This window comes from Electrona antarctica (assembly GCF_951216825.1).
Source record: "Electrona antarctica genome assembly, chromosome: 2".
NCBI classification, from domain to species: Eukaryota; Metazoa; Chordata; class Actinopteri; order Myctophiformes; family Myctophidae; genus Electrona; species Electrona antarctica.
The window spans coordinates 31,136,456-31,164,015 of NC_136807.1; the positions used below are offsets into that span (position 1 = coordinate 31,136,456).

At 43.7% G+C, this 27,560-nt stretch overlaps 1 protein-coding gene across 2 annotated transcripts in view; it reads right to left on the bottom strand.

Annotated features, from left to right (window-relative positions):
• iqsec1a (IQ motif and Sec7 domain ArfGEF 1a) overlaps positions 1-27,560 on the bottom strand; it is a gene marked incomplete at its 5' end in the record, with an annotated part of 216,824 nt that overhangs the window by 160,377 nt on the left and 28,887 nt on the right. For both annotated transcript variants that reach the window (XM_079495490.1, XM_079495493.1), the window contains one exon: positions 3,561-3,590. In XM_079495490.1, the coding sequence (XP_079351616.1) occupies positions 3,561-3,590 (30 nt within the window). The remainder of the gene's footprint in view (positions 1-3,560; positions 3,591-27,560) is intronic.

Consider the following 27,560-nt stretch of genomic DNA (forward strand, 5'->3'; position numbering starts at 1 on the left):
GGCTGAGGAATATATCCCACCCTTTTCACATTGGCCTGTTATAGCGCCACCAACAGGTTGATTTTTGCAAAACACATTTTTGGAACAAAATGCCTCAAATCATCCAATTGCCATCAAAGGCGTATGAAGAAATGGCAATCGGTACACATGATCTCTGTAGTCATGTGATCAAGACGAGTCTGTTGGATTTCTCAGATTGTACACTGATTGGCTAAGATTGCCTTCCAAAGTTTTCAGGAGTGGCCCGTTTTGTACAAAATGCTGCACATGTCCTGCTCATCCAGAATTCTATCCTCAGAGATGCTATGAGTGATCTGGCTCTGCATTTCCTCAACAAAATGAAGAAAATTGTTGCAAAAACAAATAAAAAAAAACATCCTCCTAAACATTTTGCCAAACATCACACACACTCCTATCCTCCTGGTGGAGACCTGTGCCCGGAAGGGCACTTTTTCTAGTTCCAAGTGTGTTTGTCTTATGTCTTACTGTAGCCTATGTAACCTTGCACCCAGTACTTCAAGCACTTTAACTCTTTTTTTCCCAAGTCCATATACGTACGTCGATGCTAGGTGGCGTCATATGATCTCATATCCCAAGTCCGTATATATACAGTACGTACCCCAACGTATACTCTATATAATGGTTGATGCCTACGGAAGCCTTTAACATTGGTCCGGTTCCTATAGCAACGCCACACCGTTCCAACTATCCGCTAGCCCCTCCTATACATAGGTTTAATGTTTGTCTTTAGTTCAATGTTTGTTTTGTAAACGCATTGACAATAAAGGGAAAATGTATGTCATAATGTGTCATTTACGTCATATTGTGTCTTTATTGTTAATGGCGTTTAATGTTTGTGTTTGCACTGTTTGTTTTACATCACCATTACATCACCTAATCAACATGAGTTAGACTTTAATATATTAGCGCCCCTCACTTCAAACGGGTGTGATTTTTTTTTTTTTTTTTTTTTTTGAACTTGTCGATCTGCTACTTTTGAATCTGAATCCTGAAAAGTAACAGTTTTGGACATATGAGGCTTCCACCTGACAGACTTGTATATAATAATGATCACCTTGAGAAGGAGGACACAGACAGAGATGTTTTTGTGGGAAAAACTGCTTGAGAAAACAAAGGCTACATGTTTTTCTATTTTTAAGTGGAATATTTGATATCGTATGTTACTAGGCAACAGCTGCAACTATACAGAAGACTTATGCTCTGGACTAAAACCCAGCACAGAATATCATATCCAGTAAGTCCTATCGTATTCACAATGGAAATGCTATGGGTCGGCACAGTACTCAATTTATTGCCTGGTATATATCAATCAAATAAAAGGCCAGCGTACCTCAACTGAGACATCATTAAAACTGTTATCATCCTGACTACCCGAGAAGATGAGATAATCATGAGATCAACCATCATGCTGCATTAATTCTGCAGGCAGATCACAAAAAATACAAAGCTAGTGCTACACAGCGCACTTGTATCTTTAGTTGAAACCAGCTTTGTAGCTTTTTTGAGGGGCGCTAGCCCCTCTAGCTTTGAGGGTGTGTGTAAACACAAACATTGTCCTAACACAAACATTGAATGCCATTGACAATGAAGGCCAGTTTTGAGCATTTGTCCCAAAACAAACATTTATGCCATTGACAATGAAGGCCAGTATGTTCAAGTAACGTGTTAATTTACGAAAAAACACAGAAAGTTTAAATATGGAGATAAGAGGTTTCTGCCCGACAGTGACGATATGTACTCTTATGGGGAATGTTAAACGGGAGAAGGAGGCGCTAGGTCTTTACGGTGGTGCCTCCTCACTGGCAGCTGAGCCAGTACAGTACAACGGCAGTGGCAAACAGTGGGAGGAATTAATTATTGGCATAATGACTAAATAATTCAGAGGGGAAAAAGGGGAAAAAGTAATTTAATGTAACATTTTGTTATGGTCAAATTTAAACAGCATACTGTATTGTACACGTTTTGACATCACTGACCTCCCTGGTGTATTTCGGTTTTAAATCTCTCCACGTCTTAATTCTGTCAGCAGAGACATTCCTCATACATCTCTGGCTGCCCACAAAGACCCATTAGCAAACTGACTGAAGAGTGGCACATGAGTCACGACCTTGACTTACAAGCCACACACACAAACTCATCATCAACTCCCATAAGCAACAGTAGACGCCACAGTAGTCTGACCTGCTGCCCTCATCAGGATCGCAGGTCTGGTCACATTTACTAAACTAGTGGTTCCCAAACTGGGGGGCGGGACCCCCAGGGTGGTCCCCAAACTATTTTGTGGTCCCGGATGATTAGCTTAATGTGCAACGTTGTGTTCAACTTCTCACTCAACAGTAAACAAACCAACATACAAAAGTGTATACAGGGTATGTAGAAGGGAGTTCCAGCCGCGCTTCTAGCCTATAGCAGGCCAATCTGGTGCATCTCAGGAGCAGGACATATATATGCGAACAAGAAGGCACTGGAGCAGCTCAGACGATTTAGGCCCTTATTTTATTTGTAACAGGGTGCAAGTAAAAAGCGATGTGTCAGTTACATCTTCGTCAGGTCATAGCCAGGGCTATGACCTGACGAAGATGTAACTGACACATCGAAACGTTGTCGCTTTTTACTTGCACCCTGTTACAAATAAAATAAGGGCCTAAATCGTCTGAGCTGCTCCAGTGCCTTCTTGTTCGTGTATACAGGGTACCAAGTGTGAGACGCTGTGAGCTTGTTGTTCGGCTATTTTCACGATGCTTATCTGTGTAACCGAGTCAAACTAAATTCAATGCCTACAATTCCAAGTGCTTGTCAGGGTATGGGGTCCCCAGTTCAAATATGGATATTTTTGGGGGCTCGCGCCCTGAAAAGTTTGGGAACCCTTGAAGACAACGTCTTCGAAGTCCAGTCATCCGAAAATCATGTTTTCTTTTTTGTTTGGTTAATGTTTCTGAAGCTTACCCATGAAAATCCTGGTAGCTTCTTGCACTCTGCATTATCTACAAAGCATTGATAGTCTGTTTTTGAGTGGTGTAAACCACTCCTACAACTGGCTTTGTTAGTTTGTCTGTCTGTCTGTCTGTTCGTACCAAAAAATGAGCATGGTTGCTATGGTCACCCAGTTCACATGGGTGTGATTTCATTACGTCAGACATTACGTCAGACCACAGCTGATCAGTCTATATAAGACCTTACACCACTCACTTCACACGGGTGTGATTTTTTAGACTAGCATTCAGTAACACAGGAGCATGGAGTTTGCATGGCTGTTTGAGTGATACAAAACAAGGTCCCATCAACAAGGAAGGGAACGACGTATTATGTTTCACTGTGGTGCAACATGTCATTAGTTAGATCGATTGACCTATACATCTATCTATCTAATATGTATATACGCTATGCAGTATATAAACAGAAATGTGATGTCCAAGTGGTTTGTAATGAGCACATAATATATAAAGTTCATGTATACATATAAATTAACATATAACATTCATGTATACATATAAATTAACATATAACAAAGAAAATGATAATAATAATGTTGTACATACCTCACCATTCTGGAGCTGTCACATTCAGACCTGGAAGACAAAAGGAGGACAAATGTGTTAATGAGTTTTTGTAGTAAATTAAGGATTATGCATGCAAGCACTAAACAAATGTCATTCAGTAATCCAGCAGGCTAACTGAGGCGGCAGCTCTAAAGCAATGTTAATTGAGCCTCGTAAAATGGACCAGTGGGCCAGTCTGCAGCTACAGTAAAGCAGTCCTCATGTACAGTATATACTGTACAGTACTGCACTACTACTGCAGGCCCATGTGCTGCAGCATGACGTAGAGAGCTGGGGCAATTATTACATAATCCTCGAATCGCAAATTATTTCAGATAATCGCAATTATTCAGAATAATTGTTCCCATGTATGCAAATGCATTTTGAAACGTTTTCAAATAGCAGATCTACAAGCTCACGACTCGTGAGCTTGTAGATCTGATATTTCCACTATATCTTTGAAAGTACTCTGCAGGGAGTTCGAACTACTTCCCTCTGGTAGACGGCACAAAGTACCAAGAGATAATCCCAAATGCCATTAAGGCACTAAATGATACCATGTCTCGCTAGATTTGTTGTTTTTCCATGTATTTGCCACTGTTGTCCTGCATTGTTTGACATGAAAAATAATTTGTTAATGTTGTTGCTGTTGTTGTAGCTGTTTGTTTTTTACCGTTGTTGAGACCGAAGACAAATTTCCACACATGGACAATAATTGAAACTAACTAACTAACGTATACAATTATGAAATATACATTTCTTTGTATATACTGTATACACAGTAGGTTATTTGTCATATCTGCTCTGTGCAACGTAAAATCCTAAAAGGCAAACTGAAATGTATTTTGTATTCATATGTTCCAGTGTTCAATGACAAAAAAGCAATTAAACCGTTAATCGCAATTATTTGTGTGACAATGAATCATACAACGTGACAGCCCTAATTACGTATTGTTCATTTGGTGTCCATTAAGCTACAAAAGCCTTTTAACCACATGAACCATTGATTTGAACCAGATCTACAAGCTCGCAATGTGTTGCGTTGGGAGGCTTGTAGATCTGCCGTTTTCAGTGAAGATTTAGTGTGGTGTGAAAACAAGAGGAGGCCTAGTATAATAGACTCCTGGTGGACTTCGGTCTACTACGCATATAGGCTTTGAGAGATTAAGGACTATGCTTGTTTATTTATTCCTTTAACGTTATTGTTTCTGTCTTTTCTTGCCTTTATTGATAGTCCACACTCCACAGTGTAGTGAGCGAGAGAGAGAGAGAGAGAGAGAGAGAGAGAGAGAGAGAGTCGGTGAGTGACATGCAGTAACAGTCTTCTGTTAGGGATTTCTGAAGTTATCATTTAGAGAACTCTTATTTACAGTATGTGTGCTTCTGTATGCATCAGCGTAGCCAATTTGTAATAAGCTTAATTGTATGTAGTGACCTGCTGCTTCATACTGTGAGATGTGTTCTTGTCAGTACAGATAGGTGTCAGAGCAGATGGTAGATAGGTTCATGAATAGAAAACAATGTGCTGTTACATGGGGCTCCAGATAGCAGATAGTCTCTGTCGGGCAGAAACCTCCTTACTCCATATTACCTAAATGGTAAATGGTGCATTTATATAGCGCCTTTATCCAAGGCGCTTTACATAGATTGTGCATTACATTCACCCATTCACACGCATATTCATACACTGATGGCAGCGGAAACCATGCAAGGCACCAACCTGCACATCAGGAGCAATTAGGGGTTCAGAGTCTTGCTCAAGGACACTTCGACACTAACTCTGGGGGAGCCCGGGTTCGAACTGGAAACCTTGCGGTTGCCATCCAGACACTCTACCGCTGAGCCACCGCCACCTACTTGATCATACTACAGCATCACACAAACAGCATCAAAAGTAGCAGATCCACAAGCTCTTAAGTCTTAACGTGGCACAAAGCAACACGTTCTGAACGTGTAGATCTGCTGCTTTTGCCATTTTTGAATTTGAATATTCGAGGTTTCCATCCAACAGACGATATAGGGATGGGTTTTGGTCAGAGTTCTAGGACAGGCAGGAATCACTTGAGGGTCATTTTGTACCAGTGTCTGAAGTCTGTCTTCATTGTTGCAACAATTAATGATGGAGTGCCGTGATTGTTTTCAACCCTAAAACATGATCATCAGGTATTATTAAAATATAAGGAGGAAGATTTTTTTCAAAAAAGTGTACAGTATTTGTTAAAATGTTGTTTTTATGTGGACATGCCAACCAGTTCATTAAGTATGCCTGGTTTGCCTGGTGGGTGATCCACCTGAACTGAAGCCGCACCCACAGCTGTTGTTGTATGATAAAGGGGGAGGGTTTAGGGGAGGGGATGATATTGTGATGTCACTATATCACAGTTGTTTTTCATTGGCACGTGTGACTGTCAAAGGTTTCAGCCTCCAGGAAGAAACCCTAAATACAAAGGGAAGACATCATTGCACATAACAACCTAATTAAGTACTGTTACCTCATAAACACATGAAAAACTGGGGAAAGATAAAAAAATATCACAGAACTCGATTTTAATACAATCATTCATGCTTTAAGATATGGTTTGTTGCATCTTTGTTTCTGAGGTTGTGGTCACGTATCAGAAGCCTATGTGGTACATGTGTGTGCCTTAACCACTCACTCCCTCCCTAACCCAAGGACTAGGTTTATGATCATACCTTCAGTTTTATTGTTTTGCCATTGCCCACCGTGATGGCACATACTGTATAAGATTTTTGCGCATTTTTTAATGTTACATTACCATACTGGGCATACCCAGTTCTAGCCCTAGAATGGCTTTGATATTATTACATACTGTACATTTCATGTATTCCATATTAAACAGCACTAGTTCAACCCCCTGCCCTCCAGGGTATCAGCCTCATCGCGGCGGAATCAAAAGTCGTGGACCTCGGTGAATACTATATTTTGGTGGGTTCCCAGATGATTAGCTTACAGTGTAAGTGTATAGTGTACAATGTAAGGACCTTTATGACCTATTTAATACCAAATTGGCCAAATTATCAAATATTATGAAAGAAAGAGGCTAACATAGCCGATCGCAGTAGTTTGGCTATTTTCAAACAAAATATAATGCCTAGCCTACAATTCTAAAAGTGCTTGTCAAGGGGGGGGGGGGCCCAGTTCACGGATAGGAGATTGTTGTCCGTGTTGAAGCTTGTGGAAAAGTGGAGATATATTCACCAAACACAATTTATTTATTAATAGCTGACCCCAAGTCACAACATTTTATTGTCGGGCGAATACACACAGCGACACCACTTTAAATGCCGCCGCAATGAGTCTGCTACCTGGGAGGGCATCTATAGGTATTAATCCAGATCTCATACGACAAATAATTACATCCACTGTAAACCTTCAGGATGTGACAATAAAGTTGAGTTGAGTAGGAGATGTATAATGTATATAGAGATAGTGGATTGCTCTTCAGCTGCTTTGTTTAAGTTGTGCGTTCAGTAAAGCGCCTTACGCCCCAGTTGGAACCATTAGCCTAATGGATGGCTGCCTCCATGCATGGCTATCATGGATTTACAGTCACTCTGCCATGTGATTCCTGAGGAGGTCTTCAACACGGACTGCAGTAAATTCCACCCCAAGACCAAAAAGAAGCCCACTTTGCAGTATTCTTTGGACCATAAAACTCAGGGGCCACAAAAGACACTGAATGGTTAGGCTACATCACACATGATTTATAGTCCATGTTCGTCACTTGGTTTCATTCTTGTGGCGAGAGGACACAGTACACATGGGCACAGAGGACACAGTACACATGGACACAGAGGACACAGTACACATGGTGAGAGGACACATTACACATGGTGAGAGGACACAGTACAGTCATGGGGAGAGGACACAGTACACATGGTGAGAGGACACAGTACAGTCATGGGGAGAGGACACAGTACACATGGTGAGAGGACACAGTACACATGGTGAGAGGACACAGTACACATGGTGAGAGGACACAGTACACATGGGGAGAGGACACAGTACACATGGTGAGAGGACACAGTACACATGGGGAGAGGACACAGTACACATGGGGAGAGGACACAGTACACATGGGGAGAGGACACAGTACACATGGGGAGAGGACACAGTACACATGGGGAGAGGACACAGTACACATGGTGAGAGGACACAGTACACATGGGGAGAGGACACAGTACACATGGGGAGAGGACACAGTACACATGGGGAGTGGACACAGTACACATGGGGAGTGGACACAGTACACATGGTGAGAGGACACAGTACACATGGTGAGAGGACACAGTACACATGGTGAGAGGACACAGTACACATGGGGAGAGGACACAGTACACATGGTGAGAGGACACAGTACACATGGGGAGAGGACACAGTACACATGGGGAGAGGACACAGTACACATGGGGAGAGGACACAGTACACATGGGGAGAGGACACAGTACACATGGGGAGAGGACACAGTACACATGGGGAGAGGACACAGTACACATGGGGAGAGGACACAGTACACATGGGGAGTGGACACAGTACACATGGGGAGTGGACACAGTACACATGGGGAGAGGACACAGTACACATGGGGAGAGGACACAGTACACATGGTGAGAGGACACAGTACACATGGGGAGAGGACACAGTACACATGGGGAGAGGACACAGTACACATGGTGAGAGGACACAGTACACATGGTGAGAGGACACAGTACACATGGGGAGAGGACACAGTACACATGGGGAGAGGACACAGTACACATGGGGAGAGGACACAGTACACATGGGGAGAGGACACAGTACACATGGTGAGAGGACACAGTACACATGGGGAGTAGTGGTGAGAGGACACAGTACACATGGGGAGAGGACACAGTACACATGGGGAGTAGTGGTGAGAGGACACAGTACACATGGGGAGTAGTGGTGAGAGGACACAGTACACATGGGGAGTAGTGGTGAGAGGACACAGTACACATGGGGAGTAGTGGTGAGAGGACACAGTACACATGGGGAGAGGACACAGTACACATGGGGAGTAGTGGTGAGAGGACACAGTACACATGGGGAGTAGTGGTGAGAGGACACAGTACACATGGGGAGAGGACACAGTACACATGGGGAGTAGTGGTGAGAGGACACAGTACACAAGGGGAGTAGTAGTAGTAGTGAATACAAAACCATTACTGTAACTAGGGTTGGGATCCGGAAACCGAAGGAACCGGATCCCAGAGGGTCCCTTGACCTCACTTTGAGAACCACTGCAATATAACATACTATTGTATGATTGAATGTGAATGATTTTTGGTTTTATTGAAGTTTTATTTTTTAATATAGGAATTGTAACAGTGAACCGTTAAGGAATCGGACCATTAAAGGGTGGGAAGCAGGAACATTTCCTTTAAAAAGATAATGATGCATATCTATCAAAGACCCCCTAAGGATGTCCAGTTAAAAACAAGAATTGATTCAAATCAATTAATAACCAGCTGATTACAATCTTCAGAATTGTGCTATTATCTGAAATGTATATATCTGTGTGTGTTTATGTGTGTGTGTGTAAACAACAACAGGATCTGTCCAGGTGAGTGTAGCCTAGTACAAAATGGAACGAAACATTGGTGACTATCAAGTCATTAGAGGAAATGGAGGTTATTTGGAATGTGTTGTCTGTAGCTTGATTTAACAGACCGAAAACAAATTAGAGGGAACATTGCCGCGGACCACCGCACCAACCTCCGCACCAACCTCCGCAGGGACCCCCCTTATATTCAATCAATTCAATTGAAGAATTGATTCAATATGAATAATAACCAGCAGCTTCCGTATAGATGTGTGTTTAATATAAGGGGTGTCCCTGCAGAGGTTGGTGCGCGGCAATGTTCCCTCTAATTTGTTTTTGGTCTGAGTAAACACTCAAACCTCCTGAGCAGACATCAGCAACTGCTGAGCAAACATACATCACCTTGACACCAACTAGCCCAACATGAGAGAATGCGAAGTGAGCGCCCCACACTTCACACAGGTGTGAATCAAGTGAATCAATGAATAGTTAGATAAGGCAACAAGTTACAACATTTTTTTTGGTAATATCAAGGTGGTAGGCTAGCAATTTTAGGAGCCTTTTCAGGCTGTGACCCGCCAAAGTAATCATATTTGAAGTGGGGACCCCCCCACCCAGACAAGCAACAGAATGGTTCCACAGATAAATGTTGTGAAATAGCAGATGTCCAAGGTCGTTGTGAACTTGTGGATTGGCTATTTGCACAATAATTGCCTCTGTCTTATATAATAATAGGGCTGTCAATCGATTCAAATATGTAATCGCGATGAATCACATGATTGTCCATAGTTAATCGCAAATTAATCGCATATTTTTATCCGTTCTAAATATACCGTAAATCAGTGGTTGTCAAGATGTGTCATATCAAGGCCCATTATGTATTCTGCATTTGAGCCACGGACCACTATTTGATGACATGTAGCCTTCCAGACCCAAACTAAAGAACTGTATTGATGTGGGTACCATTAGGAGAGATAACAGGCCAATGTTGATCAAGTTGATTTTGCTACATTCTCAAATTGTGTAGAAGTAATGCAGATGTTTAACATTTTTTCAACTGTTGAGAGTGTGAAATTGAACCAAAAGGACCCATTTGGTTTAATTGTACTCGCAAGAGTTAAAGATCTCTAAGGGTTCATTTGGTTACCAAGTCTCCATCATGTAGCTGGGGACCACCTGGTGCTCCCCAGACCACAGGTTCAGAACCACTGCTTTAGTGCTTTTCAAAATACTCTCATCAACATGGGAGAATGTTTGTGTTTGTTGCAAATGCCATGGAAGAGGGCACACACACGCTGCGCGAGACGAGACCCCTCCGCTCCGCCTGCCTCTCTCTCCTGCAAGCCATAGCTGCAAGCACGCACACACACAGGCTGTCAACATTAGCTTTAGCAGGCATTATTAGCATGGTGCATAAGTAACTGCTGTGTTTGTCTCCCGAAACTGTTCAGTTCAGCCTGCATGAACAGCGCTCGAGCGCTCGGTTTCTGCCCCCTCAATGTCGTAACTCTATGAATTGGCTCTGGGTCAAACCACCGCGATGGGAAATGGCTGTGAATGTGCGTGTGAACCTGGTGGTCCCCAGACCACAGGTTCAGAACCACTGCTTTAGTGCTTTTCAAAATACTCTTATCAACATGGGAGAATGTTTTTGTTTGTTGCAAATGCCATGGAAGAGGGCAGAAATTCTCAAAGCATAAACGCCACACACACACGCTGCGCGAGATGAGACCCCTCCGCTCTGCCTGCCTGTCTCTCCTGCAAGCCATAGCTGCCTGCTGCAAGCACGCACACACACAGGCTGTCAACATTATAGTGTATGTCATTGTGTAATTAAGTGAACGTTTCATGAAGATTCTTGTAAACCATGTTTTTTCTGTTCTATGGACCCTAGAGGACACAAAAAAAACGGTTTACATTTTTTTTCCCCGCCCTAACAATATTTTATCACCATGGCAATACATGGCAATGTGTAGCAATATTCCGTGTCTGTCTGTATTACTGTCGACATCATTTCTCCAAATCTGCCAGGCCGATTTACACCAAATGTGGTCCAGGAGTGTATGATGTGCTCTGGAAGACCCCATAAAAATGTCACCACGATCGGCCCATAGGTGGCGCTACAGCACCAAATTCAAAACGAAAATTCATGATTATTCACAAACTACTTGTCCAATTTCAATGACATTGGCTAGGTTGTTGTACCATGGGCTGAAGCACAAGCCCAGAAAGTTTGACCACAATCCACCAATAGGTGGCGCTACAACAACAGATTAAATATGCAATTTCACAAGGTGCATAAGCTACCTGACCAATTTTCCACAAAAACCTTGAATAATCAGTAACGGACAGTTTTATTTCAAATCAAAGGGTTTATTTACGAACGTGACATGCTCAACTGTACAAAGAATCACTGTAGGTATCATCGTCATCACTCTCAGCATCATCTTTTGTATGATTATCACATGAACCCTCAGCAGCCTCACATTTGCAGAGCTCTGTGCATGGAAGGTTATTAAGTTTGCAAGAACAGCGGCCGCTACACTTGCTGGCAACACATGCACACTTGACGAGTTCAACAACGGCCTCTGGTGCAGGTGGAACCTTTGAGACTACAGGGACACACCTTCCATCATCTTGTTGCTTCCATCCTAAAGAAAGTGGATCTAAAACCTGTGGCTCAGCAACGATGTCTTGTGCCCATACATTGGCTTGCCAATGTGCTCGCAGAATGTGTTCGACGATGGACCCTTGCGTTGGACATATCTTTTCAACACCCCTATTGCCCTTGAGCTGTTTAAACATGTGCCACCGAAGTACTTCAGCTGATTCATACCCAGGTTTGAAGAGCTGACACACAAACTTTTCACACCCGGCTAACACTTCCAAGGATGGATGAGGGCCAACACCAAGTTCAGCAAGTGCATGGAGAACATCATCACCAGTCTTCATGAACGATTTGAAGCAGGAAGATTTACCTTTTCCTCGGATGTGACCAGTGGTATCGCAACCAGTGAGCGTGTGGAATCCTGGCAATGCGGCTGCTCGTTTGGGGCCAATGGCCGTGTAGATTGGTCTGAGTTTTATCGTCCGTCTTTGATCTCCTGTGCCCATGATGATTGCACTCTCTGGTTGAAGGTCTGGTACCCTTCGAAGGGCAAGTACCAAAACATCAGTGTCACATGAGTATATATGTGGCGTTTTACCTAAACGACTCACTGCTGCGGCATACATAACCAGTAACGTATCCGCCTCTTCTTGTGTACTTGTGATGTTCACCATTTTTGTGTTTGTGGACATGACACCCTTGTGTGTGTGTGTGTGTGTATGTATATATGTGCATATATGTGATGTATGCCATGCTTTTGTTATTGCTTAATGTAAGTCGCTCTGGATTAAGAGCGTCTGCTAAATGCCTAAATTGTAAATTGTAAATTGTGTGTTGTGATTGGTAGCTTGCAAAGATCAACAGCTTTTTGTGCAAGGTAGAGGACGAGGTTGGCCTTGGTTTCCTTGCTTCCGAGGAAAGCCTTGAAGTCTTTGACTGGTGTGTTATCCTCTATTTTATACCCCTTTTCTTGTGCTCTTCCTGCTGTACGGAGATGTCTTGTTCTGTCCTTCATGGAGTTTGTCACTGTATAGTTGTCAAATAGCAAGTATAGATCTGTGTAGCCTTGCGCCTTTATGTCAACACTCCGAGTGAAACATTCTGCAAGATCTCTGCAACATTTTATTTCACCTTTCCGAACAACCATCTCCTGCACGACAGCCATGCCGTCAATCAAGATACTGGTCAACACTTCTGCAGATGGGCTACTCTGCATGTCTATAGATTCTTCATTAGATTCCATCTCTGAAACCACTCCTTCCAATTCATGGATGAGGGCAGACTTGGCTGTAGTCTGCAACAGAGAACCATCAGACTTCATTAAGCTGGCATTGTGATCAGCAAATTCGTGTGTTCCCACAATGTTCTGCAGGTCCAGTTCTCTTGAGGACTTGGCAACGAGAAGCAAGCGAACAAACAAGGAGTTTGTTGCTTTCAAGCTGACTATTTCAGATGATGCCTTAAGCTTGATAGTTTTGCATCCATCTTTCCAGGTCAGATACTTCAGCTTCGTCATTTTGTCCCACATGTTCTTTTCCCCTCTGACCCTCTCATTCACAAAAGTTTCAAGTGCTCTGCTCCCTCGTAACTCAATGTCCAAGACATGGCTCTGCACTGCTGTTGTCATTATTTGTTTGGAAACAAAGTTGACTAACTTAATTTCAGCTTCATCATCGTTTTCTGGAGGACAGAAGGGGTTTGCGCTGGTCAACACATCCTTGAGTTGTTTCACAGATTTCTCCTGTCGTGCATTTCTAGTTGCCGAGTGTTGGTGATGCTTCTTTGGGTTGGCATCAGCTATGTTAAGTAGGCGCTCAGTTTCACCAGCCAGTCTTGCTAGTACTGGGGTACTCAGACAGTATTTCAGCAGACCCCGAGGATCAGTGGTTAAGCCAGAAATGGCACCTTCTCCTTTATGAATCTTGTTCACATGTTCTTGAGCGTGATCAGGTCCAATGGATGTGAAAGGAACAGGGTTGGTACTGACGACAAAATCACCACTCTTGAGATCTTGCCATACTGAGGGATGGCTATGTTCCAGGTGATGCATGTGTGCGATGTAGTCGGGTATGTTCTGGGCGTAGTAGTGTCTATTGTAGGCAAAAAAGTAAATACACATCTGCTCCAATGAGGCTAGGTGCAAGGGCCAGTTCCGATCACGAGTACCTCGTATGAACTGGAGGAGATTGTTGACCTGTCTCATATATATACGAGCCCATTTGTACATCGGGTACTTCTCATTCTCAATGTCAAATTGGTCCAGTGTTTCCATCAGCTTCAGATCACATACGATGTCTACCAGTCTGCCATGTGCTTCAGGGACACCTAGCCCATTTTCACATGCTTTTCTCAGATCTTCGAGTGCAAACGTCAAATTCAGGTGTAGCGTTGGCTGCTGTTCAAAGAAGGCTTCAATCCATAGGTCAAATAGAACTTGGAGTGTGATCTGGTGAGCTTCCAATGCTCTGTTGTGGCGCTTGCCATTCAGTATTTGTACAACTGTGACAGTGCTGTATAGACCGGATTCAACCCAAGCTTCATCCAGACCGCTCCCTTCAAGGGTTTCTCCGAGACATCGTACAGCACACAGGACAACATGGAAGGCACCTGGACTTGCTATGATATTGGATTGGAACTGTTGATCAAGGAAGTTCAGTTTTCTAACCCTTTTGTACAAGTCCATGTCTAACCACACAAGTATAGGCTCAACATCCTGACTGCCTTCCATCATCAACTTGTTGAGATTATAGAGCTGAGTCAATGCTGTAGTATAGTAAGGGTCGTCCATTCATGGGCTGGTGCATTTATGAGGGGCAGTGCATGCACTCGATCAAGTGTCACAGATTCAGGGTGAGCTGACACACAAATAAGTGAATTATATGCGGTCCAGACAGGCACAGGCTGTGGTTGCACATAAGTGCCATCATGCGACTCAGCTGTGTCATCTGATGGTGTGGCATCAGTGCGATGGGAGTGGCGGACCAACAGCCAAGCTAGATCATCAGTTGCAGGTCTTTTGAGCTCCTCCTTATTCATTCCCAGTTTGAAGTTCGGATATTGCGGACTGTTCTGAGGCTTAGGAGCACCTTTTATCCAACTTGATAGCAGTGGGGTCACAGTCTTGGGTACATCCTCCAGTGACCTTGTTCCTTTTGTTGGGATTGCGTACTCCGTAACCTCCACAATTTGACAACTGATTTCACAGATTAACACACTCAATCATGGTGAAGCTTTAAGTTATTGTTGATTATATAAATAAATATTGCTTTGTGCACTTTTAAAAGCAGTGTCTTCATCATTTGTTTGCCTAGCAATGAATTTCATGAAAATCATTCTGGTAATTTTTGAAGCTCATGCATTTACTTCTTAAATGGTTTACTGGAGCGCCATCTATATGTATATTATGATTATTGTATTGTAAGTGTATTATGATCACATTTGCATGGCTTGTGCAGAAGCCCTTGGTGCATGAACCCAGTAATGTTCATTGGAATTGGACAAGTAGTTTGTGAATAGTCATGAATTTGCCTTTTGAATTTGTTGCTATAGCGCCACCTATGGGCCGATCGTGGTGATCTTTTTTGGGGGTCTTCTACAGCATATCATACACTCCTGTACCAAATTTGGTGTAAATCGGCCTGGCAGATTTGGAGATATGATGTCGACAGAAATACAGACAGACACAAAATATTGCTACACATTGCCATGTATTGCCATGGTGATAAAATATTGTTAGGGCGGGGGAAAAAAATGTAAACCGTTTTTTTTGTGTCCTCTAGGGTCCATAGAACAGAAAAAACATGGTTTACAAGAATCTTCACGAAATGTTCACTTAACTGGATTCTGCTACATAACTACATACACTATTAGCTTTAGCAGGCATTAGCATGGTGCATAAGTAACTGCTGTGTTTGTCTCCCGAAACTGTTCAGTTCAGCAGCCTGCATGAACAGCGCTCGAGCGCTCGGTTTCTGCCCCCTCAATGTCGTAACTCTATGAGTTGGCTCTGGGTCAAACCACCGCGATGTGAAATGGCTGTGAATGTGCGTGGCAATGGAATTGGCCAATGCGAACTCTAGAAGCGTAATACTTTGGCACAATCCAACTATTGGCGAAGAACAATATTGATGTAACTAAGAGTTTCGATGAGTTAGCTATATTTTATATACAGAGATTTAGAAGGAATAAGCAAAATCGTGAGGCGACAATTCCTCCTCCTCCTCCTCCGCTGTTTCTCTTCTCCTGAGGAGAGATCACAGTGGGCGGTGGCTTCCAGGCGTGTGAGAGTGTGTGCGTGTGCGTCTGAGCCAATGGCGCGAGGGGAGGCAGTGTTGCCAGGTCCGCGAATGATAAGCGAGTTGGAGTGTGTGTAAGTAGTGTGTTGAAAGGTCTTTTTTGTGGGCTTGTGAAATATGCAGACTTGGCAACACTCAGCAAGAAGTACTCGGCAGTATGGTTGCCAGTGTTGCCAGCTGTCGTGACAGAAATAAGCGAAGCAGCCTCCACGTTAGGCTGGAAATATGCAGGCTGGAATGGAATATGCAGACCTGGCTGGAAATATGCAGACTTGGCAACACTCAGCAGAATGATCTCATGTCGATCTCGTGTTGCAAGTTTCCCATCCTAATATAGACCAGCCCGATACTTCGTATCAGCTGGTAAAAAGATTTCGAAAAAATAAGACTTAAGCACAGTTTCAGTTATAAGCTTAACACCTGTCACCTTCCAAAGTATGGTAGCCACTAGATGGTGCAATTTCACAATTTTGATGACGTCAAGCTGTGAACACAGCTCAGCTTTCACAATGCACCTTTGCTATGGACAATGTTCAGGTCACAGGTCATTGATTGATTGATTGAAAATATTATTCACAGAATGGTATTTGGTACAGTTAGAAGGTACAGGTCAATACAAAAAACAGAAAAAGCACTAAGACTTGGTTTACATCAGGGTCCTCCATTTTCAAACGATGCCTCAGTCAATATATTCTGGGTGAGACGGTGTTATTAGGGTGTATATCAACTGATGTTCAGAGAATCAGGAAAATCAACAATTCAACATAACACTTATATTGATTATTATCATGTAATGATGTATGTGATGTAAATAGGTTCTAAATAAAGTGTGCCCTATGCCTGTGCATTTCCATTTATGCACAGCTCTTGTCATTAGACTGGCCGTTTTTAGCCAAAATGCGCAGATCAACAAGCTCGGAAAAACACTTTTCGGCGTGCGGGGGTCCCCGCAGAGCTCCGCGGGGGGGGGGGGGTCCGCGATAGTTCCCGTGGCTGTGGGGATCCCCATGGAGGACCGTGGCTCAAACTCAAATGTGTTACCCATTCACGGCATGCTCATGTCACGGCATATGCCACTGCAACGATCAGTACTCAAAGAAGTGACCTAAAGAACTGGGTCTTTGGTGGATACAGAACAATGAGAACATTAAACTATCATGAGGGGAGAAAATGCTACTATGGTATCGTTTCTGCTTTTCGTCAAGCAGCAGACAGAATAAATCATCTCATCCATCACACATTGTGCCGGCGCTGCCCTCGACTGTCGCCGTGTCGTGAATAAAACTGTCACTGCAGACAGTGCTGCACAGGGCGTACATTTTTCTTTTGCCAACTCTTATTTCATTAAGAAAATATATAAAACATATATATAGGCTATAGTCTACCTGTCCTGATAACTATTAAACAAATGTAGTGTCACTGTTGGTCCAGCCAGACAGAACACAAAAATAGGGAGGTGGATGGATATAGAGAAAAAATAAAACCTCCATGTTAAGACCAGGTCATCTCACTAGTTACACCCAGAGAACACCACTGAGCACTGGGCGTTTCTATGGGATGACGTAGGGTAGATACTCACCATGACAGTGTTTTGGATCGTCCCTCTCCGACGCGGTGGGAGGGATTTCTCTGAGTACTGGCCACTAGCCAACAACTACTTCACAAAGCACTGAAAAGGCTGTATAGTTGCATTGGCTAATATTTCCAGAACTTTGTCATAATTAAACTGAGACAAAGTAGATGCCAACGTGATACTCTGCCTTTAAGGGAATCGTTAAGGAACCAGAATCGTTACAATCGTTAGGATCCCAACTCCAACTGTAACTTCAAAAGTTTTAATAATAATAATTGGCCTGAGGTGATAACGATCATTAAGAAGTTCGCTTCTTGAGGGTAATTTCGACCACTGCGCTTTTTTCCAACATTCTAATGCTTACATTTTTAGAGCAGCCAATTATGTTTTCCCCCTTTTTCCTCCCCAATTTTGTCTTTGTGCCAATTAATTCCTGTCTGTGTGTTCCCTCCCACTGCTGCTGCTGTACTCTAGGTCAGAATCAAGCATACAAACAGCCTTACAGCATAGCCCCAGGTCAGGAGGCCTGGGCTCCACACCCCTCTAGCCCAGGGGTTCTCAACCCGTGGGTCGCGACCCCTCGGGGGGTCGCCAAATAATTTTGGGGGGTCCCCAAATTATTAAAATTATTTTTTTGCAACTGAATGGCTGGAAAATGGAAATGAAGTGTTTACATAGTACACTTAGTACATGCATAAACTTTCCTTAATGATTAAATCTGGTTTCAGACTAATATAGACTATATATAGACTGATATATTTTCTCTATTATTAAGGTTATTTTTTAAGTCAGTTTGTATTGGCAGGGGGGGGGGGGGGGGGGGGGGTCACGCTTTGGGTCAGGAGACATGGCCAAAGCATTTCCGGGGGTCCCCGGCCAAAAAGGTTGAGAACCCCTGCTCTAGCCCAGAGCAGGGCAAAAGCACACCCCGAACACTAGCTCAGGTACATAGTGTTAGGACTTATGTTGTAGCGCCTTTATCCTACTCCTCACATCACAGCACTGCCTGCTGTCAGGCGCTTCTCATCCGTCCTTCTTTTAGTATACGACGTTCCAGGATATTATGTTTCCACCTCATGCTCTTCTGTCGACTTGCTTTTAAAGGAAGTCGACAGATCAGCTCAACAGCTGCTCCAGTCCTATAGATACACTATGTCAGCAAGAAATAATGAAATAAATAAATAAAAAGAGCACAAACATACTTGAAACGCCACCATAAACAAAATCCTGCTGTGGATGTTTGAGAGGTTCTTTCATCCTCCGTCACCGATAGCTCTTTCATAAAGCAGAGAAGCTGGCAGCGCTCCTGTAAAACAGGGTCTGGCAGCTGGCATGTGGTGCTGGCATGTGCCAGTGCAAAGCCAGGCTCCACCGTTGGACACAGAAAATGATTACCAGTCCCCACGGCAGTCCTCCATAACAGAACTCAAGAAAGTAGGGCTGTAACTATGCATTATTTTCAACACTGATTATTCTATCAATTACTTTTTGATTGATCGAATAATCACGAAGAGTGTTGTATACGTTTTTAAATCAGGGACATGGTGGTGCTATAACAGGCGGATTTGTGTTTTTACCTGTTACTGCACCGATCTCCGTCAAACTTTGTATACGCACTCCCTAGAGGGGAAGGAAAAACTTTTGCCATGCATTATAGCGCCATAAGCTTATAAGCGCCAAAATATATATATATATATATATATATATATATATATATATTACTCCATCAGATTTGATCCATATTTCACCTAAATCTGAAAAGTAAAATAACCCTTTAAGCCTCGGTTATACTTGGTTGTGTGTTGGCGTCGTCATGCATCCAAAATAGCCGATCTACAAGCTCAGAATGCGTCGCAGTGTGGCATGTTCTGAGCTTGTAGATCGGCTATTTTCGACACACAAGTGCAAATCAGCTTTCCGTATGCTGCACTGGTAGCATGAGATCCACTCACTCACAACACGGCAGCACTACGCCAATGGCAATTACTAAGGTTATCGATCGCCGTACCAATGGTTCTCTGAGAGAACAGGGCTGACCACGCCATAATCCACACATCTATTGTTGATGCGGAAAATGCCAATAATTGAAGCCGCCACCCATCCGATCTATGTGCAGACCCAACGACACCCTGGAGCTAAAGAGGTCTGAGACCGCAGTCAGGACCCTGGACAGCTCCTCAACACAACTACACAACATCAACACAACGTCAGCCGACAGTGACAAACAGCAGTCAGGACCCTGGACCACTCTCCTGTGCTAACAGAGACCCTTAGTGACCAATAACGCTCACTGTCGTGAACACTTGAGTGGTTCTGGAAAGTCTTTGTGCAATGGTAATTAGTAAATGCCTGTGGGGAATGTGTGGAGTGCCCCAAGAGTGCAACATGACTGACTTGGTAATCGAATGGCAGGTGTGGGGAATTCGACAGGTTTATGGAATTTGCCAAATAAAGCTCAGACGGGGGTTGCCATGGCAATCAATTGGCTTATTTGGGCAATGACCAGAGCTTTTTTGGCAGTTCCATCTATCCGCCCGACTCGATGCCGGGCATGGTGACGCGTGCACCGAGTTCGAGGTCGGTTGGTTGAACGGTTCTCGAGATAACTGGATTACGAACTGAATTACGGAGTGTGATTCCTTGCAGTTATTGTAAGATACTGTCCACAGAGAATGCCTTTTGAGCTGAGGAGTGCTTTAGATATCATGTCCATAGCGCTCACATGCAGGGTGATGCCCGCACTGTTTGAACCTGTCCACCAGACCATATTCACATGGCGGCCATCTTGCCATTAAGCTAATGAAATGCCACTCCGTTGCCACCCTGCTTTTTCAATGCAAAGTGCCAACATGGCCGCCATGGGAATATGGTCTATTGCTCAAACGTCCTGTAGTCTTTCTTATTAGCACATGAGAGAACGGTATTTTGCTCCCATGTATGCCCAGTGTGTATTATGGAAGTAACAACACTGATTCTGAACATAAACATGGACTTCTCATCATTGCCTTAACGATTCAACGTCGGGCGGTACACACAATCAGGAGCATGACCGACGCTCCTTTTCAAAAGTTGAACTGTTGCCAGCGTGAAGTCCGCAGGGGGAAGTGCGCAGGGTGAAGTGCGCAGGGTGAAGTGCACAGGGTGAAGTGGCGCTGGGAAGAGGAGCGCACCAGCATGTCTTTAACATATAGGAATATATGGAAGACTGCCATCGCCAACTCAAAAGGCGTTCTCTGTGGACACTAACCATTGTCCTATTTATAAACCCTGGCCTCCTCGGGAGGAGAGCAGTCTACGGAAAGACATTGAACGCTCTACGCAGGAATGACATGTAACACAGAGTGGCTTATCATAGACCATCGGTATTCATGTGGAACTCAATCACTCTAAAATGCAACACCATCGCCCTTCACGTGCTGTGCCAAGGGCGCTGGACTCGTCAAATGACAATTATTCTACACTTGAGCCAGTGTTCATTATTGCAAAAGCATGCAGACTGACTTTTCACTGTCATCTTCTCCGTTATCAGATTCACAGTGACTTTACTACAGCTGCTGCTTCTTTCTCATTGCTGTGAAACTGTCTCCACAACATTATACAATAAATGCAACACGTGTACATTTAATTAAATGGTGCATTTATATAGCGCCTTTATTTACAATGTGCATTACATTGCCCCATTTGTCACACACACACACACACACACACACACACACACACACACACACACACACACACACACACACACACACACACACACACACACACACACACACACACACACACACACACAGTCGCTCTCCGTCTAAAATGGCCTTTTATCCAGAGTGAACGCACAAAAGTGCAAGATCAAAGTAAATGTCATGAACACTCGTCAATAAAATAACGACAGGGTAAAAATGGTCCTAAGTGAAGTGCAAAGACAACAATTGAGTGCTTCAAAGAGGCAATTGCATCAATCATATCGAACATACAGTGCTAGTACTTGACAGCAGTCATTCTGGAGGTGAGCCGGGCCCATAGCTGAATTCACAGAAGCTGTAAGCGTGAATATCTACTATTTTTGAATAGTCATTATATAAATGGGTAAAGTGGTTAAAATACTTGGGACCCCCTGCACCCCACTTTGGGAACCACCGTTTTAAATCGAAAGGCATTCGAGATATTGATTCCGCTAACTATTCCCCAGATTTTTCATTGCTCTTTAAAAGTCTGTATTCTTTCTTCTTTTGTGACTGAGGTTTTGGCATCAACAGCTCTCCAACATCGTATAGACAGACACCATTAGAAGAGGTTTTGTTTCCCAAATGTGTACATTTGAAATTAAATAAATCCAGCTAGCCTATTGAGCATTCAAAGACAACCTCGTTGGAATATGCATTAACTAAAACATTTTAAAAAAAAATCACACCCGTGTGAACTTCCGGGGGGAAAAGCCACATTTCCAGACTTCCGGAACTCATCATAAAGTAGGAAGTTGTACGTGTTTAGGTCCTGTCTATCAGACGGAGCTAACCCTGTGCACTGGAAGGCTTCACATCGTCGGCTCTGTGCCGTCAAATAAACCTTGTTTTGACCAAAAATGCCATCTGGGACAAGGAATAGGAGATACAGGCGATTGAAAGAAACAGATAGAATGGGTGTTTATGGTGCCGACGATCTAAGATGGGCGACCCAGTGTTATGACAACAACAGCTAGCAACCCGATGCTAACGGAAGTAGCATTATGGCTTGATCGATCGAAAGCGCTATTGCCATTAATCTACGTTAATGGCGTTGAGGGTTTTATAAAAAAAAATCGCTTTAATTTACGTAGATCTCGGCCAATGGCGGTATAAGTGTTAAAAGGGTTCCCACTGGGAAATGGAATGTAGAACTAGTGTTGCCATCAGCCCAGCACTGCCAGCCAGGGTTCAGGTGCATTCCACAAGCAGGTTGTTAATAATGCATGAAATGCCAGGTCCCACCGGAGGTATCTGTGTACAGGAACAGGCACGGTGGTTCCCTCCGTGGAGCACCACTTCAACCCAGCTGTTTCCTGGAAACTAATCTCACTCTCCTCTCTGCACTGTCATCCAGTCTCTCTCTCTCTCTCTGTGTGTGTGTGTGTGTGTGTGTGTGTGTGTGTGTGTGTGTGTGTGTGTGTGTGTGTGTGTGTGTGTGTGTGTGTGTGTGTGTGTGTGTGTGTGTGTGTGTGTGTGTGTGTGTGTGTGTGTGACTGTGTGTGACTGTGTGTGTGTTTGTGTGTGTGTTACGGATCTAAGAGCAGGCACCAGGAGGTGCCAGTTGGAAGAGAGATTAAAATGAAAGAATGATCATCATTATAAATTAAATATAAGTCATCTAATATCTAGTAATAATTTGAGTAATTGTGTACTCAAATTTTGAGGACTGAATCGTCATCATTGTGTCAATGTAATCAGATTTTTTGTCTGATGACGCAGAGGAGAGAACACCATAGAGTATATAAAGGATAGAGACCAAACTGGAGCACTAGACAGTCCTTGGTTGCCCACTAGGAACATTTAAGAGGAATGTGCACGGGGGCGTGGCCCGGTCTCCTGTGGGAGGTTTGCACATGTGCAGTGTAAACAGGAACTGCGATGATGGTGTTAGAGGTGCATGAGAGTTGCTGACCCTGAACTGAAATAATAAAAAGGATATAAAAAAAAGAGAATAGTAAAATGTTGATTTTGTTTTTATTTTAAAAAGTATATCAATTTCATAACTTTAAAATAAAATGTGTTTATAAACTGGCTCCCCATCAAATACCGTATCGACTTCAAGATCCTTCTCCATACATTCAAGGTCATTCATAACCTCGCCCCCCATACCTGTCTGACCTTGTCCACGTCAACATTCCCACCCGGTCTCTTAGGTCTGCCTCCTCCATCACCCTGAAAGTCCTCCCAGCCCGTCTCTCCACCATGGGGTCAAGAGCCTTCACCTCTGGAACTCCCTCCCCCCTGACATCAGAAACATATAGACTATCACCATATTCCAAACTCACCTCAAAACCCACCTGTTTAGGCAGGCATATGGCTGACCTCTGCTGCAAGCTGTGCCCTAGTTTTGTTTTGCTTTTAACTGTGTTTTTGTATCAACTGTTTTTAACCTGTACGGCGACCTTGAGTGCCCTGAAAGGCGCCTTATAAATAAAATGTATTATTATTATTATAACAGACTGAAAGATAAAGGACACGTACATTTACTAAATGTTAATGTTTTTGTATATTTTTCTTTTGTGGATTTTCCATGTTCTTTTGATGCTCGCTTTGATTGTAGTAGCCTACATGTGTTAAACTTTTGTTTTTGTGAAATGATAAAGGAACATGGAAGTTCTGTGGATGATATAAAACATTTGAAAAGGGAAGGGTGACTGATCTGACTGTTCTGGATCTCATTATTTACACTGGAACACTCCATCATCCTGTTTACACTGAGCATGTGCAATCCTCCCGCAGGAGACCTGGCCACGCCCCCGTGAACATTCCTCTTTAATTTTCCTAGGTTGCCCAGGATCTCTTCTTCTACTTTGGTATTTTGCGCAATTGACTGGAACTGGCCTCACGATCCTGCCTAGTTTAACAGGACAGAATGTGTTAAAGGTGTCTACACAACATTTATCGGAGGAGTTTATCACTTCAGATTTTCTGCAGCTTAGATATAAAGCAGAGATATAAAGTTAAACCAAGTGGCAACTCCAGCTACCTGGAACAAGTAGGCCTAACGCGTTTCTTCTGGTCTTATATGAAGCGTGAAGAAGAAAGCACTCAGTTGAGAGGGTGCACGGTTCTGGAAGATACAACTGTAGAAAGGAATACCAGCACTCACGTTATAGAGCGTCGCAGTCCCGCCTCCTACCCTGGCCCAGGAAATGAAACCCAATGCATTATTCTCATAGACATTTCGTAAAGTATTTATTTAAAGACGGTTACGCCGCGGACAAAGCCAACTCGAGTCGTGACAACTCATGACAACACAAACAATATTTTGGACCAAACAAATAATTACAAAGAAGAAAAACAACAAAAAAAGTGTTGTAACCTGCCGTTTTTTTCTTCTTTCTAATTATTTGTTTGGTCCAAAATATTGTTTGTGTTGTCATGAGTTGTCACGACTCGAGTTGGCTTTGTCCGCGGCGTAACCGTCTTTAAATAAATACTTTACGAAATGTCTATGAGAATAATGCATTGGGTTTCATTTCCTGGGCCAGGGTAGGAGGCGGGACCGCGACGCTCTATATCCTTTAGGATTCTTGTTTTTATTCAATTTCCCCCAGCAGACAACAACAACAACAACAGAATGGACGTTTTGGCCCAGAAGGCCTCTGGGCCGAAACGTCCATTCTGTTGTTGTTGTCTGCTGTTGTCTGCTGGGGGAAATCGAATAAAAACAAGAATCCTAAAGGATATAACGTGAGTGCTGGTATTCCTTTCTACAGTCATATATGAAGCGTGTCTTGAGTTTACAGGGTTTGATGAGGTGAATGAATGTCATAACAGGTCAGCTCCATATATGGAGATCTAAGGGTGGCAGCGGGGTCAGTTTCTTGAGTGTACAGTGTTCATTCATCTTCACTACGATCTGCACACCTGATCGTGGTACCATTACTTTAAAGATGGAGTGCCGTGGTTTTTGTACTTTTTCTGTTTTGTATGCGTCTATGAATCTGTTAAATCTGTCCACCACAGGACAACCAAGTCGGCCTAGAATCTGTTCATCTGCCCACCACGGGACACGCAGGCACAGACATTCCAAGAACAGTACCGAGTGTATCAAAAAGCTGTATCTATACGGAGCTTATCCCTAGCGTAATGGCTCCTGTGAGCCACTTTAAACTGAATAAGACACACACGAGCACAAGCACATGAAGAATTGGACCTAGATAGTGCATCATTTCAACATTCCTCGTTCAACTCAATCCAAGTTCTCCCCCTCTCTAGAAGAGATAAGAGCGCTGTAAATCGATGAGATATTGTTTTATTTGCTGTTGCCGTTTTGCAATGGGGGCACAGCCAGGTGCTTTGTAAACCCTGCTGCACTGTGTATACCCAATGTGTGTTTTTTTTGCTGTTGCTTTCAACGGCTTTATTGCGACTGTAGGTCGCAGTTTACTATGAAAACCTGCATTTCCCGTCAGTGTCACGCCTTGTGTCACGCCTCCATATATGGTCACGCCCGTCTCCATATATGAAGATCACAACACTGACCTCATCAAACCCTGGATAGCCATACATGGAGAAGACTGGATCATCACCTAGATCTGCATATATGGAGCCGACCAGCAACTCTACATCTGACCTCAAACCTCAAACTCTTAGATCTACATATGGAGCTGACCTGTTCTGACATTCCATATGTTGATGATCTACCCCACCCGTCCTTCCGCTTCTATGTCTCCCTTTTGACTGATACCTGTCTATTCAAACTCTAGACAGGCCTGCCCCAAAGTTCTCAACAGGGCCTACAGGCCCGGAAATTAAGGCCCGGCCGGCCGGCCCTACCTAGGCCATCATCAAACCCTGTACACTCGAGACACTGCCCCCGCTGCCACCATTTGATCTCCATATATGGAGCTGACCTGTTCTGACATTCCATATGTTGATCTGACCTCATCAAACCCTGTACACATTATTTGTCGATTATATTCTGAAGTAATTTTCACAATACAAAATGCCTAATAAGCCGTATTAACTCTTTTATTGCTGCTAGCTGTTAGCGTAAATGAAGTTAACTTGTGCCACCATCAGCGTTCACAGTATACGTTGGGGTCCGATTATCCGATACGGACCTAGCAAAAGACGTCCCATAGCGGGCGGATGCATGCATCCCCTCAGGGCGTCTTACTGGTATTATCTATTACTAGAGAGGTGCCCGTGGGGCCTCTATGGCGGTGCCCGTTGGGCACTGGCCTACTTGGAATGATGCAAGTTGGATCACAGAGTTATGTGTCAGGCATGCCCAAATATGGAGTATATGTAGCCAGCTTGTGGCGTTCTGTGTCAGGCATGCCCAAATATGGATTGTGAGGTCAGAACAGGCTAGCTCCATATATGGACGCTGGGCAGGGGCCCAGTCCAGGCCCGGGCAGAGGCCTTTTTGTGGCGGTTCTGGACAACCGTGGGTCCGACTGACTCGACACCGGGCACTGCACCCCCTGCTGTGGTGTGGAACGCGCGTGTCAAATTTGAGTTACGTGGATTACACACAGACATACATGTACATACAGATATACAGAGACTGAGACATAGATTATGTTATGACTTATGTCACGTGTTATGCGTTATGTCATGTCATGGTATGTGTTGTCATGTCACGTGTTTCCTGTGACCTCTGCCGCTGGTCAACAAGCAGACAGTATCAGAGAGGAGAGTCGACTTCCTGTCGGGAAGCAGGAAGCAGAGTGAAGAACACGGCACACCCTGCCAGGCTGCCACAGGGTCACAACCGCTGAGGCAGAGTTTATCCTGATGCCTGCCGTTCTGCAACGGTCAGTGCAACCTGAGCCTACTGCAGAACATAGTGCTGCTGCTGGCCTCATAGTGTCTCTCTGCACTGCTCTCAATCTACAACTGGACTTCATGTTACTGACTGACAGCGTCATCTAGGCCAGTGGTTCTCAGACTTTTTCATTTCAAGCACCCCCCAGTTTGATCTTTGTTGATCAGTCACCAGAGGCAGCACAGCAGGTAAACATGCAGAGTAAGAGAAGTACTGTAGAATCCAAGTCCTCAGTGTATTTAATTTTAAGAGACTAGTCACTAGTACTAGTACACTATTTGTACACTAGTCACTAGTGTACAAATGGAACCAAAGAACTGTATCTGGGGACGCACACTGGAGTCTGGAACCCTGTCAAGGACACATCAGTGATCTAGCCAACACAATGATACAAATCTCACAAAGTCCATTAGATTGTTTGAGCGTTTAATGTCTCTT